The following is a 17,236-nucleotide window of genomic DNA, read 5'->3' as shown; positions in this document are numbered from 1 at the left end:
AAATTGTAAAATTAAAAGCCTAGCATTAACATATGTACATGAAACGAAATTGCATTTCTCCATTCCACAAATTAACGTCAAAAATTAAACCCTAGCATCAACAAATACCGTAGCATGCAATTCTATTTTACTCTGTAGGTGGATACGCATATATGAAATGAAATCCCATCTCTCCATTTCACAAATTAATGTAAAAAATAAAACCCTAGAATAAATAAACAGCAGAACGTTTCTCCATTTCACAAATTAATGTAAAACATAAAACCCTAGCAGCAACAAACAACATTTAAAAGCATTTACAACTATTTTACTCTGTAGGAGGAAATGCAGTAACTGACATGTATATGAACTGAAAAAAATAAAAAACATATAGCATGAAAAAGGATTCCCCCCCCCCCCCTTTTGCATCTCTCTCAACCTGATTTTCCTCTTCAAAAATAAATAAAAATGAGATTGAATAAAGGAAGGGAAGGAAACGACGTACCAGGTAGGGTTTCCTTCAAATGCGAGGTTTGATACGTACTTCACCTTGGTCGAGATCGCCGGAGTGATTGCCGTAGAGATCGCCGGAGGGAGGAGAGGACGACAAAAATTTAACAGAGACGAGAGGAGAGAAGAGGGAAAACGTAAATGTCTTTTTTTTAAAATTTTTCTAAGTCATTTCACTGTTTCTGCCAGAGGGGCATTTTCGTCATTCGAAATTTTGAAATCCAAATTTTGACCCCCTTCTCTCATTTCCAACAAACACTTGACCCCTCTGATATTATGTCTTTTATTAGCCCCCTTGTGTCAAATTTCCTTTTTTTTTTTTTTTTGGTCTTTTAGGTCTTTGAATGCACGGGCAGACCGATGATCAAAACCGTCCATTTGAGGGAAACCATTTGTTCGGTCCCTGCTCGTCTCCCAGAGGAAGTAAGGCAAGGGGGATGTCTTGTTTCCAAAACAATCTCCCACCCATTTCACTCGTTCTCTCAATTCTCGACGATTTTTCTGCCCTTTTCCTTCCTAAGACATCTCAATCTCTCTCAATCTCTCTCGGTCTGAAGAAAGACGAAAAAAAAACAGGTTTTTTTTCTTACCTTCATCTAATTTGTTATTCGTTTGGGTATAGATTGCAACACAAAGAAAGCAATTTGACTGCATATGACCCACAAAGGTGTTAATAAGTACTTACTACAGAAACATCTCAAAGAAGCAAACATAAAACAAAAGAGTTTTCTGTAAATCTGTTGTCTTCTGAACTTTGAAGATGTTTACATAAATTCCTTTGTTATAAACATCTTTTTATTCGTCGCATTACCTGCCTCCTCGGCTCCTGTCACTGCCTCCGAGAGAGTGTATGGTAATCCAAAACCTCATAGTCCTAATTAGTTTTTTTTTTTTTTTTTTTTTCAGATTCTTGCCTAGATCTTGTTAACGATAGAGTCAAGCAAGAATACCCATAAAAAAAAAAAGATAGAGTCAAGCAAGAAAGTTATCTCTCACTTTCTGCGACTGCATCAAGGTATGTCTCAGTTTTAGGGGTTTTGTCTATTTTTTTTGTTTTGTTTTGATGGCTTATTAGAGCATTGGCATGTGTTGTGCATCCTCTCTCCCTACCTTTCAATTATTTGTCTGTTTGCTTTTCATTCTTCTGAATTATATATGGGAAATGATATCTGCGCCAAAGTGTTTCGATAAACAACTGCTCCACTTGTTTGTCGTGTAGTATTTAAAGGGATGTCAGAGGATATTACGGTTCTCAAAAAGCTCTTTAAACCCTTTAAATACTACACGACAAACAAGTGGAGCGCATGTTTATTGAAACACTTGGCGCAGAAATCATTTCGCTTATATATTTGAATCACCGAAAGCACAAGTTTCTTTCTATTTTTGAGTTATTCTGTAATTATGTTTTAATAATGGATTTAATCTTCATATCTTTTTAAATAGACTTTTAGTGATTTAATCCTATAATTATGTTCTAGCATAAATGAAGAAAGGCAAATACAAATTTTCCAAAATCCTATTTTTCGCCCATCCTTTCCACTCATCCTGTAGATCTGCCCGCCATTATTCTTGTATTAGAACAAAGTATTAGTCGTTCCTTAATTGGTCCTACATAAGTTTGGCATCAGCGCGAAGTTTTTTCTCCTTCGATCTTCCTTCATCAGTTTGGTTTCAGAATAGATTCCCCGAGTTAAAGGAGCCTTGGCGAAATCACTTAAATGGGAGGAAAAGAGTGATTAAGGACAATGATCAGGAAAATGGAGCAATTGATTGATTAACATTTTCTATTTAACATATTTTGATGATGATTTTGTGCCTAGGAATTGTCTATACTCGTTGATACACTTTACTATTGGTATTTAATGTTGTCTTAGTGATTTATTGGTGGCAACTTGTATCAAGTATTAGTGTGCCTACTTGGTATGATACCAAGCTACAACATGGACATAGATACATGAGCTACGATACAACTCGGCATTTTTGAAATCTAGGCAAAATATACAGATAATGGTATCTCATATTACGAATAAGGAACAAGACACATAAATTTAAAATAAGAAAATTTTACTATATTTGTCTTAGAAAAAGAACTAAATTAATGACTTATTTTTAAAATACACACACACACACAGATATATATATATATATATATATATATATATATATATATATATATATATATATATATATATGAGGAAAAGGATTGTGAGCTTGAGCGCTGGATCCTTATGGTGTGCTTGAGCTCTCAAACCCATCTGGCCCACATTGTTAGGATGATCCAAAGCATTCATTTGAAAGGCCCTTACATAGATAGGGTGTGTACAAAAAATCAGCTCCATAGGATCATCCTAACCCATCCATTTGTGGAGGTCAAAATGGACAGACCACAAATCTGCCCATTTTTGCCCTCCACTTTTGAAGGGGTTAGGATGATTCAATGGAGCTGATTTTTGGTACACACCCTATCTATGATAGGGCCTTGCAAATGAATGGTTTGGATCCTCACAGAGATTGTGGGACCCATGTGATTGGTGCACTCAAGCGCACCATTTCATTACAGCGCTCAAGCGCACCAACACATACCTCTCTCTATATATATATATATATATATATATATATATATATATATATATATATATATATATTAATAAATTTACTTCCATTCAATTCCATAAATAGGCGGATATTTGGAAAAATGAAAATTCCCATAAGTACATGTTTAATAAATGTGATCTGATTGGAAAAGTATCAAGGAAATTGAGCACATTATAATATTGGTTTTGATTTAACATAAAAAATAAAGAAAGTCCCGGTTGGATCTAGAGATAGTTTCATGTCCGTCGCGATTAAGTATGTCGCTTGAAATCAGCACATTCACTTTCTTGTGAAGGGCTGAGATTAAAAAACATGTTTCTCAGTTAGACTAATCAAAGCCATTCACCAAAAAGTGAATGGGCAGATGTCAAGCGACGCACTTAATCACGACAGAGGTAAAACAACATCGCAGAACCTAACCCTACCCAAGTTCTTGTCTTAGGGAAGCTATAAAAACCTATAAAGATTCCACTCCTGGGCACCCTTGGAAAAAATAATCTATGAAATTTAGAGGTGGAAGAGAGCAACATTGATCTCGAGGTTAAACAGGTAGTCGATCAAAGTGGTCTGTAGATTCGACTTCGTCATATTAATTTCCTACTAGCGTGTTCTAACAAGCTCCACCTTATTTTCTATTTTCTATTTATTTTATGCTTGTAGAGGGTGAGCCTTGGCGCAACGGTAAGGTTGCTCCATTGTGACCTGGTGGTCACGGGTTCGAGTCACGGAAACAGCCTCTCTACAAATCAAAGGTAGGGCTGCGTACATCTAGCCCTCCCCAGACCCCGCAATGGCGGGAGCCTCGTGCACTGGGCTGCCCTTTTTTATTTATTTTATGCTTGTCATAGTGAAGAAATAAAGATAGGTTGAGCTTCATAAAATGAAATAATTAAGTATATAAAAGTCTGATCATTAGGATTATGAGGATTACTAGGGTCAATGTCGGTAATCTAGAGTGCATCTCTTTTGAAAGACAATGTGCTTGTAGATAACAACAATAGGGAAAACCATCCTACCAAAAAAATAGCAAAAACCATCTTCGAGGCATCAACATCAATGCGAACTATTATTAGTAGTCTTAATAGCATGCCAAATTTAATTAACTATTAATATTTATACTGTCTTTTTAGTAAGAATTCTTTACAAAATTTCTTTTATCCACACATATTTGATGCATAAAAGGAAAAATTATTTGAAGTTCAAAAAGTAATAAAGATAATAAAACTTCTTACAAAAAATAAAAATTAATCTTGCAAATTCCCTGACCATATCCCGTACCAGTTGGTAATGTCAATATGGGCAATTCTAGTTGACAATCATCCCTACGATTCCCCATGCAAATATTTACAGTGTCGTCTTATATTTCCTAAGTCTTCTTTCTACTCCTATCTTGCGTTTGATTGAATATCATAATAACTTCAGCACATATTCTTAGTCATGTTAACAAGCACAACGAAAGGTAATTACCAAAGACAACAAGAAAGAAAAAAAAAACGCAGAAACCATTAGAAGCAGTTTCACCTCTGTCAAGACAAGCGCGACACACAGAAATGATCCTTACATTTTTTTGTGAAGGGTTGAGATTAATCTCAAACTATCACTCTTTTGTGAAGAGTTGAGAAGAACAGCATGCCTTTTATGAGATTAATCTCAGCCCTTCAAAAAATAGTGGAAGGCTGATTTTGGAGTAACAGTCTAAGTCGTGACGGATGTAAAATGACCTACATCATAACCCTTGAACATAGTCCGCCCACTTTAAGGTAGTCGTACAGTTAAAAGGAGCACAAAAAAGTGATTAAAAAGTGAGTCCCTTGAACATAGTCCACCCACTTTAAGGGAGTCCGCCCACCTTTCAAAAGTGATTGAAAAGTCAACCCGATGTCTAACAAAATCAGATGACGTTTACAACTTACCCCACCAATATTGGATATGCCCAAACCATATTAAGCGGTGCTCTCTCATCTTCTACTCAATTAGTGCCACCCCCACTTTTTTACGGATGTCTTCTTTTTTAATTCCATCTAACCTTGTGTGACCGCACATCCATTTAAGCATTCGCATCTCCGCTGCACTCATCTTATGCACATGCTGCTTCTTTGTGGCCCAACATTCTGAGCCATACATCATGGCTGGCCTCACAGCTGTCTTATGCAGCTTTCCCTTCAACTTGGTAGATATTTTTGGTCGCACAACACTCCTGAAGTATGCTTCCACTTCAACCAACCTGTTCTTATTCTATGGTGAACATCCCCTTCAATCCCTCCTTCCTTATGTAGGATTGAACCAAGATAGCGAAAGATATCCCTCTTAGATACCTCCTGTCCAGTCATATTTACTACATCCTCGCCCCGCCTCCTTACATTACTAAAATTGCACTCCATATACTCTGTCTTAGTCCTGCTCAGTCTAAAACCTTTGGATTCCAAAGTAGTTCTCCATAACTCTAACTTAGCACTAACTCATGCTTTGGTTTCGCGAATTAATACTATGTCATCTGAAAATAACATACACCACGGCAAAGAACTTATCCCTTTTTTAAATATATATACTTGAATTAAATACTTGAGCAGTAAAATTATTATTGATCTGGAAAGGGTACCCTAGAAAAGATATATAATGACAACTTCGTCTTTATTTTTATTTTATCAGTGAGCTGGCCTCAACCATTGAGCTACAGGCCCAACCCCATTGACAACTTTGTCTTATCATGTAATAATTAAATTTTCCCTGAAAGGAGACAATTTACGCTCGATAATCAAAATTTCTCATCATATTTCAGATTACGTGACGAAGGACGATATTTTATCTTGTATTGCATGATAATATGACAGGTATGATTTTGCAATTTTCTCTGCTATTTATAAACCATCATTATAGATAGTTGTCCATAACTATATTAGATCCTAAATGTACTTATAGTTGACTTGGTTGACAGCTAATATACTTGGATACAAGAATAGGCCCAACATATTGTGTCTACCATGATACAATACCGATATTTGAAATGGGTACATTATATATACTTCTATTTGTCGATCTAATAATCATGCTTCTTGCTTCAATATATATCAAATTAGCTAGCATTCCTCTTGTTTGTTAGTACTGCATATTTGCAATGTAAATTATGAGTACATGAGTCTGATAGATACTGCAATAAATATATTGTTTTTTTAAGATAAGTTACATCTAGTTATAATCTATAATTAAACTATTAGTTGACTCATTATACTCAACTCAACTCAACTAAGCCTTTGTCCCAAAAACTAGTTGGGGTCGGCTAATGAATCCTTTAGAAAATTTTCATGAAGAAGGCGAAAGGGTCTACCCGGCTTAAATTGACTAAGTCTAAATCTAACACTAATTGGGTTCGTCTACATGGATCATTTTCTTCCATGTAGACGAACCCAATTAAAATAAGTCATTATCTTTATGAAAATTCTACAAAAAAGTCTTATTTTGTCACAATCGATCATCAAGTATAATTAGAGTAATTATATTTAATTATTGTGCATCTATTATTGACCTCCCTAAAGACACTCAATTAAAGTTAATTAAATATAAAAACAATTACGCCCTGTTTGTTTGGGATTATGACAAGGATGGTGATCCCCCTTCCCGATTATTGGACTCAAATTACATTCATTTTGAGTACAATAATCAGTTTGAGGGCTCACCATCGGTTATCATAATCTCAAACGAACAGGGCCTTAGAAGTTGCACAATTAATTTCTAAACTATAATCATCACATTACCATGAGTCTCTCTGTTCGGTGTGATGTCATATGGCTCCTTACGAAAGAGTTAACTGTAATGGCTATTGTGCATATCAATGTTTCAAAATGTGGATGTGGGTCAAAACATGGCCAAAGCAAATCCTAGTCAACTCCACAAGACGCGATCAAGTACTTGGTTGACGCGGCTAAGTGCTCGGTTGATGTGGTCATAGTTTGACGTCATAGTTGTTGAACTCTTACGACTCGTACGAGTCTACTACCGAGTCAAGTTGAGTTACTGGGTTTTCGAGGCGAGCCGCATGGGTGCTTCGCCTCTGTTGAAATAGTAACTTGGTATTTCTATTTTGTATTAATATTTTTTATTGTGTCTTATGCATTGTGATGACAAGAAATATAGAAGATTATGTTCATGATTCATCTCTCTTTTCATCTGAAATAAATAATTAATGGATAGTCACAAGATTTCTAACATCTTTTATTAGAGAAAGTTTCAAGTAACTCATAATAAGTTTGGTATTCCAGTCTACTGAACTTGGATTCTTTTCATTCATACCGACTTTTACGCCATCAGATGGATGCCTTTGGATTCGCCATTCCCCTCCCAAAGGAATCTCCTCTGGATTCTCTCGACTTTCACCTTTAAAGAATAAAGTTGATACCCACCTGATGTCATTGAAGCAGAACATTGAACTCTTAAGGGCTCGAGTATCCGTTTCCTCTAGACTGATTTGCTCCATTTGCAACTTGGGCTCAAATATGAAGCCATAATCGAAGGTTTCCTATATCCTTGTTTCTGTAATAAGGACGTTTTTGAAACAAAAAATGTTCCACTGGAAGGGAACATATGTGATTTCAAGAAAGTTAAAAGGTTTTGAGTACAGGAAATGGAAGAGAGTAATAGGGAGACCTTGTAGAAATTCTTTTGGGCAAGTGGCTTTGGAGATTTGGGGAGGAAAGCCAGCATTTGTGGGTTCGCTTGATTGGAGACAAATATTGGTGTGTTCCTGGAAATTGGGTATCTGCAGATACGTTTAAGTGTAAGGGTGTACTCAGGGGAAAGGGTCAGATTCTGAACCAAAGTTTTAATTTTAATAATGGGATCCGATTCAAGGTATACTCGGGGGAAAGGGTCAGATTCTGGACCGACTTGTGGTGTGGGGAGTCCTCGCTTAAAGATTTGTTCACAGATCTTTTCTTGATCGCTTTAAACAAGGAGGCATGGATTTCGATTATATGCTGCATGGGGAAGATGGTATTGCATGGAACTTCAACTTTCGTAGGAATTTCTTCGATTGGGAGCTAGAGAGGATAGCTCGGCTGTTCGAGATACTTGATTCGCAGTACATCAGTAGGTTTGGGGTCAACAAGAGGGTTTGGATTTTGTGCACTTCAAGGGAATTCAAAGTCAAGTCCTTTTATCACCAGCTCACTCCTTGTATAGGATCTTTGCAAGCGGCCAAAGTTCGGACCTTCCCAGCTCCTCCCAGGGTTTGCGCTTTTGGCTGGACGACGGTTCTCGACAAGATTCTTATGGTTGATCTTTTAAGAAGCTGGAAAATTTTGATAGTGGATCATTGTGCACTATGTATTGAGGCGGGAGAATCGGTGGACCATCTTCTTATGCATTGTAAGTTTCCTCGATATTCGTGGAGTAGGGTCCTTCAGAGGTTTGGTTTGGAGTGGGTTTTTTCCTCTAATTTGGCAGACTTGGTTTCTTGGTTGTACCTTTCCCCTTGGCATCAGAAGGGTAAAATTTTATGAAAATTATCTCTGCTTGCTACTCTCTGGTCACTTTGGAAGGAAAAATCATTAGAATCTTTAAAGGTGTGACAAAAAGTCCCCACCTTAGTCTTTGCCCTAACTATATCTTGGGCTAGAGCACTCCCTAGCGTTAGATTTATTTCCGCTAATGATCTTTGGTTTGGTTGGAGGGTGGTATGTTCAAGTGGAGAAAGTGAGAAGGTGGGTGACCCTAAGTGGTGTCCTCCACCTCCAGGTTTTCTTAAAATTAACTTTAATGGTTCAAGCTTGGGTAAACCCGGTCCTTCAGGGATTGGTGGTCTTCTTAGAGATGAGCACGACGCAATGATCTGGGCCTTTTCGGGTCATATAGGCATGGAGGATTCTAACGAGGCGGAGATTGGTGCTGCAGAGTATCAGATGCACCGAATCTACCAATTTGGCTAAGTTAATAGGGGAGGGGGGATTCGCTTAACGTCATGGGGTGGCTCAAGAGAAGAAAATCTTTTTCTTGGAGATTCCCTGCATGGATGGATGAGATTAGGGACTGGATTGGTGGTGTGGATGTGGCTTTTCATCATGTCAAACAATCTGCAAATGGCGAGGCGGATAAGCTAGCAAGAGACGGGGTGGGAAGGCAGGAGCTGGAGCTTTTTGATTTCCTTCCCCCTTAGGTTTTTACCCATTTGTATCCTATCATTCTTGTATTGCCCTCCTTGGGTCGACTTTCTCTGTCGGCTTTGTACCTGGTTTTGTCTCTATTTCATTAATAGTATTTTTACCATTCAAAAAAAAAATTGGAATAATAGTCAGACCATACAAACAACTTCCCACCAGTATCACGACTTCCAACCTTTAGTATCCTGTGTTGGGTTATCTAGGATCATAGTAGATATAATCTAGGTAGATATTCTCTTCATTCCAACACTTAGTGTGTGTTCAAATAAGACTTGATACTTGCAATTTATCCAAAAAAAGTGCATAACATGGTACGGACTGCTCTTCAGAAAGAATATGGTAGTTTCAACCAAGGTTTTAAATTTCGGTTTCGGTCCTCACCGAAACCGAAATTTCAGCCAAAATCCCAAAATTTTTGGCGAACTTCTGTAATGGGCGCTCGAAATGTCGTTTTTTGGCCGAAATTTGAAATTCCGGAAATTCCGGCTGAAATTCTGTAAATGATTAAAAAAATATATTTTATCTTAAATTTCGCCGAAATTCCCGAAATTTTTTACCTTTCGGGAATTTTGGATTTCGGTCATTTCGGTTTCGGTGTTGACCGAAATTTAAAACCTTGGTTTCAACACCATCATCTTCTACACGTATGCAGACAAATCCTCTTTGAAGATATTTATCCTATAATTTGGTGATAGATATATCAATTACTTGAATTATAATAAGATTATTTAAAAAAAAAAGATTATATACATATATGATTATAAGGAAATAATTTTTAGGGTGTATCCAAAGAGGCTCTAAATCTCCTTCGCATATTTGTACATATTACTGCAGTTAAATGCATTAGTTGTTTGCTTTGATTGTTTTTCATAATTCTTGTCTTCTTTTCTTAGCTTCCAATCCGATCAGTAACAAGAAGATACGCATGAATAGTGACATGGATAAGTGGTCCGAAGTTCCAAATGAGCTCTTAGAGATGGTCTTGGATTGTCTTCCTCTCTTCATTGATTATATCTGGTTTGGTGCTGTGTGCTCATCCTGGTATCAGGTCACCATAGAAAATCCCCATTGGTTGGACTTACAGGGCCAACTTCCACTTATGATGCTCCCTGATAAAGAGGTTACTGGAACTCGTAACTTCTATAGTATCACTAAAAATAAGCTTTACAATATTCGGTTACCAGAATTTCATGGAAAATGGTGTTGTGGGTCTTCCAAGGGATGGGTTGTCACTGTAGACAAGAGCTCTAACATTCATCTATTAAATCCCTTCACAAGTAACCAAATTCAGCTTCCATCGCTTGATAAATTTCCTGACGACCAAAATAGATGTCGTCCTGAAGTGCGAAGGGACTACAGGTATATAGTCAAGACCCTTTTATCGGCAAATTCTATTTCCACACTAGACTATGTTGTTTTTACCATGGTCACTTATTAGCTGAAAATGTCTTTACAGGTATATGGCCAAGGCTCTTTTATCGGCAAATCCTATTTCAACACCAGATTACATCGTCGTTACCATTGTCACTGTTGCTTCGAAATTGTCCTTCTATAAACCGGGGGATGAAAAATGGACTACGTTAAATAATCAATGGGGTCCTTACGAAGATGTCATATATTACAACGACAAATTTTATGCCATCACTAATCACAATGCTGTTGTAACTTTTGACTTTGCTTCTAGCGATTTTCCCAAGTTTACAGTTATTACACCTGCATCTGGAGGAGGAGAAGCTGATAAGAGGTATCTAGTGGAATTTTCCGGGAGGTTATTGAAGGTTTTTAGACAGTACGAGTGGAATCTTGCTTCGGACTCAGATGAAGATGAAGATGAAAATGAAGATGACTATGTTGAAGATGAAAATGAACCCAAACCTCCTCCAGAATGGTATTTTAGGACAGTGTGGTTCGATGTTTTTGAATTGGACCAAGGCACAGGTAACTGGATTGAGATTGATAGCTTAGGTGATCAAATATTGTTCTTGGGATATAATAGCTCCTTTTCTGTCTCAGCTCGTGATTTTCCTCAGTGCAAGGGAAACTGCATCTACTTCACAGACGCCAATGAAGATGTCCCGGATATGAATTCTGATAATGGCGTCTTCAGTATGGAGGATAAGAGTGTAAAACCTATAAACTCTTCGATTTGGACTTGGAAGCCCCTTTGGGTCCCTCCTTATTTTAGCAAGTGATTCCCATTTAATTATTGTCAGCTTACTCTTTTAACTTAGTTTGCTAAGTAGTGGTTTGATAACATTGTAACCAGAGGTATGCCCCCTCTCCGTCCTCTGCCCCTCCCACAATGTCCTAGTCTCATAAGGATTTCTGAAGGGCTAAGATTAAAATCATGCTTCATAATGAGTTTAATCTCGTCCCTTCATAAAAAAGTGTAAGGCTGATTTCACACTTCACACGCTCAGGGAGGGTGAAAAACCTCAGTTTAGGTAGGGTTTTTTAAACCAAAAAGTTTTCCCTTAGGCTATTTTGTGCCTTTTGGAAGGATATTTTAGGATTCTATAGTCTGTATGCTTTACTAAAAGAAATTGAGTAAACACTTTCCAATCGCTGCCTTAGCTTCTCTTGGCAGAGCTAGGGATGCAACTTGGGCCGGGTTGAGGCCAAACCTAGTTCAGCATGAACTAGCATTAGCTCAACCATAACTCGACCCAATCTGAGCCTTGGGTCGACTCTAACTCAACCTGACTATAATGCCCCATTCATTTTAGATTGTGACTAATAATTGGGGCTCGGATCACACAATCTAAAACGGACAGGGCCTAAATCTCTCAACTCTAGCCCAACCCATCTAATCTGATTTTTTAAATCAGGATGGGTTGGGTTCCTGTAGGCCCGGAAAGCACAATAAAATCATGCTAAACACAAACTGATTCAAAATCCAGTTGAACCTATAGGATTCGGGTTGAGCAGCGGAAGTTGCACCCCTAGGCATAATGTACTGTACGACTTACACCATAGGATGATCCAAACCGTCCATTTGACGGGCCACAACGTAAATAGGGTGTGCCCCAAAAATTATTTCCTTAAGATGATCCTAACCCTCTGTTCAATAGAGGTTTCCATAATATGCAGTTTCTCTTAGATCAAAGAGCTAGGATCAACGTATGGAAATGAATTTTGGGAACTGACATTGTTGGAAATGTATGAAAATATGGTATAGATTTGACAGAAATCTCTCGGACCATCACAGACGAATGAGAGAGGAGACAAGGAACACAAGGAGGCCAGCTGAAGATCCAACCCGCAGAAGTGAGTTGAATCCAAAGACTATTCCGGAGGAAAGAGCTTTTAAGGGAAAAGAAAGTGCCTCAGGGGAGCTCATGAGATAACATTTGTGGAGCCATGGATGGAGAGGATTGAGATGAAATTTGTTACGTGCTTAGATTGGGCCACTTAGGTAGAATAAATTATTTTATATTTTGTGGATTTATCTCTCTAGTTGCTGCTATGGATGAGAGTCTTAGAGATTAGGTTTATCTAGATTAGCTTGGGTAGGAGTTTTAGGGGAAGTGGTAAGTGGGTATTTTATTTAAAAATAATGTGTGAGCACTCTTTTGAGAATTAATGAAGAAATTACCCTAGAAATTGTGTCTTGGAGCACAAAGGAGGATTGATCCTTCCCTCCGAAGGGGATCAAGAGGCTGATCTTCCCTCTAAGAAGATCAATCACATTACGAGCCGGATCAGGTTCGTAACAAAGTGAAATCAAAGCAAGGTACGGACGATCCAAGGATCGGACAGTTGGAAGCTTTGGTGCGTTCTCTTGAGGTGGGACAAGAGAGAATGATCAAGGAGATGGAAGTGATGTTTTCTACGATGGGTGCTCGATTCGACGAGATGGCGGTTACATGTACGCACGGCCATGAAAAAAGTTCCATTACATCCATTTTAACCTCCACAAATGGAAGGGTTAGGATGATTCTATGAAGTTGATTTTTTGTGGGCACCATATCTATGTGAGGGCCTATCAAATGAATGCTTTGGATCATCCAAACAGAGTGGGGCCCCTATGTTTTGTGAGCGCGACCTCAGGAACCCTTTTCTCATATATATATATATATATATATATATATATATATATATATATATATATATATATATATATATATATAAGAAAAGTGTAGTTACACATACGTCTAGCTAACTTAGCTACACCGACGGCTTAAAATACAGTGGCCCCACATTGTTTGGGTGATGCAAACCATTCATTTGATGGGCCCTCACATAGATAGGGTGTGCCCAAAAAATCAACTCCATAGGATCATCCCAACCCTACGATTTGTGGAGGCAAAATGGACGTGTAAAAACCTTCACAAATCTGTCCATTTTTGCCTCCACGGTTTGAAGGGTTGGGATCATCCAATGGAGCTGATTTTTTGGGCACACCCTATCAATGTGAGGGCCTATCAAATGAATGGTTTGGATCACCAAAACAATGTGGGGCCCACTGCATTTTAAACAGTCAGTGTAGCTAAGTTAGCTACACGTATGTATATATGAGAATTTATATGATGGGTGGCTGTGAAAACACGTGAAGTCTAAAAAAGGTAGGTACGGCCCACTTTTTTTTATGATCCAAACCGTTCATTTGTTTGGGCACAACGTAAATAGGTTGTGCCCCAAAACTCATTTCCATAGGATGGTCCTAACCCTCCGATCTGTAGAAGATTCCATAAATGATTTCTGGAAATCTCCATATTCAGATCAGTTCAGATCGGAGGGTTAGGATCATCCTATGGAAATAATTTTTGGGGCACAACCTATTACGTTGTGCCTAAATAGATGAACGGTTTGGATCATAAAAAAAAGTGGGTCATACCTCCTTTTTTAGACTTCACGTGTTTTCACGGCCACCCATCATATAAATTCTGTGTATATATATATATCGTGGGTCGTACCTAAATAGATGAACGGTTTGGATCATAAAAAAACGTGGGTCGTACCTCCTTTTTTAGACTTCACGTGTTTTCACAGCCACCCATCATATATATATATATATATATATATATATATATATATATATATATATATATATATATATATATATATATATGAGGGCAGTGTTCCTGCGCAGCTGCTCAGTTAGCTTAACTGAGCAGCTGCCCCAAAAACTCATGTGGCCACATTTTGGGTGGGATCCAAAGCATTCATTTGATGGGCCCTTTCATGGGTAGGGTGTCCACCAAAAATCAGCTCCATTGGATCACCTTAGGGTGTCCATTTGTGGGGCAAAAAATGGACAGATTTGTGGACAAACAGTATCTGTCCATTTTTGGCCCCACAAATGGACACCCATTGGTGATCCAATGGAGCTGATTTTTGGTACACACCCAATCCATGGAAGGGCCCATCAAATGAATGCTTTGAATCACCCAAAAAATATGGGGCCACATGAGTTTTTTGGGGCAGCTGCTCAGTTAAGCTAACTGAGCAGCTGCGCAGGAACACTTTGCTCTATATATATATATATATATATATGTGAGAGAACATTTCCTACACACTTGTGTAGGTAAGTTACCTACACACTAGCTTAAAATACAGTGGGGGCCCACATTGTTTGGGTGATCCAAACAATTCATTTGAATGGTCCTCACATAGATAGGGTGTCCACAAAAAATCAAATCCATAGGATCATCCCAACCCTACGATTTGTGGAGGTAAAATGGACGTGGTAAACCTTCACAAATTAGTCCATTTTTTGCCTCCATAGTTTGAATGGTTAGGATGATCCTATGGATCTGATTTTTTGTGGACACCCTATCTATGTGAGGATCATTCAAATGAATGGTTTGGATCACCCAAACAATGTGGGCCCCCACTGTATTTTAAGCTAGTGTGTAGGTAAGTTACCTACACAAGTGTGTAGGAAATGTTCTCTCATATATATATATATATATATATATATATATATATATAGAGAGAGAGAGAGAGAGAGAGAGAGAGAGAGAGAGAGAGAGAGAGAACTGTTGGTGCGCTTAAGATCATCATTTTTTTGGTGCGCTTAAGTTGTTAAAACGCCTCCCATTCGTTTAAATGTTTGGGTCCCGCTGGCCCCCACTTAAGCGCACCAATGGGAGGCGTTATAACAACTTAAGCGCACAAAAAAAATGGTGCGCTTAAGCTCACCAACAGTTTTCTCATATATATATATATATATATATATATATATATGAGAAAACTGTTTCTACACACAAGTGTAGATAAGTTATCTACTCACTAGCTTAAAATATGTGGGACACACTGTATTTTAAGCTAGTGTGTAAATAACTTATCTACACTTGTGTGTAGAAACCACTTTCCCCTCTCTCTCTCTCTCTCTCTCTCTCTCTCTCTCTATATATATATATATATATATATATATATATATATATATAAAGAGAGAGAGAGAGGAAAATGATTGTGCGCTCGACCGCACCAAGATTAGGTGCGGTCGAGGGCCCAAAACACATGGGTCCCACATTGTTAGGATGGTCCAAAGCATTCATTTGCATGGCCCCATCATAGATAGGGTGTGTACAAAAAATCAGCTCCATAGGATCATCCTAACCCATCCAAAAATGGAGGGCAAAATGGACAGACACCGTTTGCCACAAATCTGCCCATTTTGCCCTCAACTTTTGGAGGGGTTAGGATGATCCAATGGAGCTGATTTTTTGTACACACCCTATATATGATGGGGCCTTGCAAATGAATGGTTTTGATCACCACAAAAAGTGTGGGACCCATGTGTTTAAGCCCTCGACCGCACCAAAGCCTAGGTGCGGTCAACCGCACACTCCTTTTCCTCATATATATATATATATATATATATATATATATATATAGAGAGAGAGAGAGAAAGAGAGAGAGAGAGAGAGATTTGCCGTGGACTTCTGCAGAAAGGCATTTCGCGGCTGGCTGTTGCATGAGAGAGTAGCCACCTCAAATGAGTTAATTGAAGCAGACAAAATCTACTAAAAAGTGAGCCTGTGTGGCTGCTCTCACATTCATAGCCCATCCGAGCAAAATGCCTTTGGCAATGGACTCTAGCCAAAGTTCTTGAAAATTGCCTCAAACAGTTGCCCCCAAAATCATTTTGGGGTCCCGCATATCCTACCTGATAGGCTTAAAACTAGACCTGGCAAAAAGTGACCCGGACCCGCGGGTCCACCCGGCCCGCACGTAAATTTACGGGTCCGGGTCACCTGTTGGTGACCCGTTAGAAATTGACCCGCGGGTCCACCCGGCCCGTCAAAAGTGGGCCGGGTCGGGTGGACCCGCGGGTGCCCGCGGGTGCCCGTAAAAAAGTGCAAAAGACGGTTTTTTTACTTTTTTCCTAGTTTTCTCGGTAATTGTCATATTTTATATGTAATTTTTTTACTTTTGACCTTTTTACGGTAATTTTTCATTTCAAACTTAGAAATTCTGAGAATATTTCAAAAATCCGTAATGATTACTTCTCTTTATTCTTTTGTTGCTAGCAACCTTTGCCCCCCAGACCGTACTTCACCCAATCTTTGCAGCAAAGGAGGGGCTACAAGCCGAAAAATAGCCCAGGAGAAGGTGGCTAGCAAATCCCTAAATAAAAAAAAAACTCTTAAAAAATACGTCAAAAATCCGGGTGACCCGCGGGTCGACCCGGCCCGTACGGGCCGGGTGCGGGTCCAATGTCAATGACCCGTAGAATTTTCCGGGTCACTTTGACCCGGCCCGTTTGACCCGGACCCGTACGGGCCGGGTCAAATCCGGCCCGGCCCACCCGTTTGCCAGGTCTACTTAAAACCATGGGTAACATGTGATTGGTAATGGTCACAAGACTCAAGTACTGGACTTATTGTTGGATGGATGATCAGAGATTTGAGTAGCAGTTTTTACCCAATCGTGCTTGTTATGCCGGAAATCGGTAACAGGTACAACAGTGACGTAAGAGCTGAGCTGGATGACCAAAGGAGTTGAGTCCTGGGGGACCGGAGTGAACGAGTAGTGAAGTGGCTAGAAGCGAG

General features: G+C 38.8%; 1 protein-coding gene across 5 annotated transcripts; it reads left to right on the top strand.

The window, feature by feature from the left end:
- The first annotated feature begins 848 nt into the window (after positions 1-848).
- Positions 849-11,448, top strand: LOC143887513 (F-box protein SKIP23-like). Of its 5 annotated transcripts, XM_077391594.1 has the most exons (5): positions 850-1,065; positions 1,396-1,504; positions 5,864-5,915; positions 10,130-10,595; positions 10,693-11,448. In XM_077391594.1, the coding sequence occupies exons 3-5, from the start codon at positions 5,909-5,911 to the stop codon at positions 11,426-11,428; spliced, it is 1,209 nt and encodes a 402-aa protein (XP_077247709.1). In that variant the 5' UTR covers positions 850-1,065; positions 1,396-1,504; positions 5,864-5,908; the 3' UTR covers positions 11,429-11,448. The 5 variants fall into 5 exon arrangements, with proteins under 5 accessions (XP_077247710.1, XP_077247709.1, XP_077247711.1 ...); XM_077391595.1 differs by lacking the exon at positions 1,396-1,504 and having other exon boundaries at positions 849-1,065; XM_077391593.1 differs by lacking the exons at positions 850-1,065; positions 1,396-1,504; positions 5,864-5,915 and adding an exon at positions 7,224-8,445 and having other exon boundaries at positions 10,693-11,174; positions 11,250-11,448.
- The last annotated feature ends 5,788 nt before the right edge of the window (positions 11,449-17,236 follow it).

This window comes from Tasmannia lanceolata, unplaced genomic scaffold (assembly GCF_043159265.1).
Source record: "Tasmannia lanceolata isolate RefF3 unplaced genomic scaffold, GAP_Taslan_0.1 ptg000012l, whole genome shotgun sequence".
In the NCBI taxonomy this organism is placed as follows: domain Eukaryota; kingdom Viridiplantae; phylum Streptophyta; class Magnoliopsida; order Canellales; family Winteraceae; genus Tasmannia; species Tasmannia lanceolata.
The sequence above is the reverse complement of the archived record's forward strand: the minus strand, read 5'-3'. Positions and strand labels throughout refer to the sequence as shown.

What these genes read in the sequence shown, in the direction of transcription:
- LOC143887513 (XM_077391592.1), top strand. Translation starts at nt 8,037, where the DNA reads ATGGATTTCGATTATATGCTGCATGGGGAAGATGGTATTGCATGGAAC. An exon ending in GGACCATCTTCTTATGCATT is followed by an intron (nt 8,446 to 10,129) that starts GTAAGTTTCCTC and finishes TTCTTTTCTTAG; the next exon opens with CTTCCAATCCGATCAGTAAC. An exon ending in GAAGTGCGAAGGGACTACAG is followed by an intron (nt 10,596 to 10,692) that starts GTATATAGTCAA and finishes ATGTCTTTACAG; the next exon opens with GTATATGGCCAAGGCTCTTT.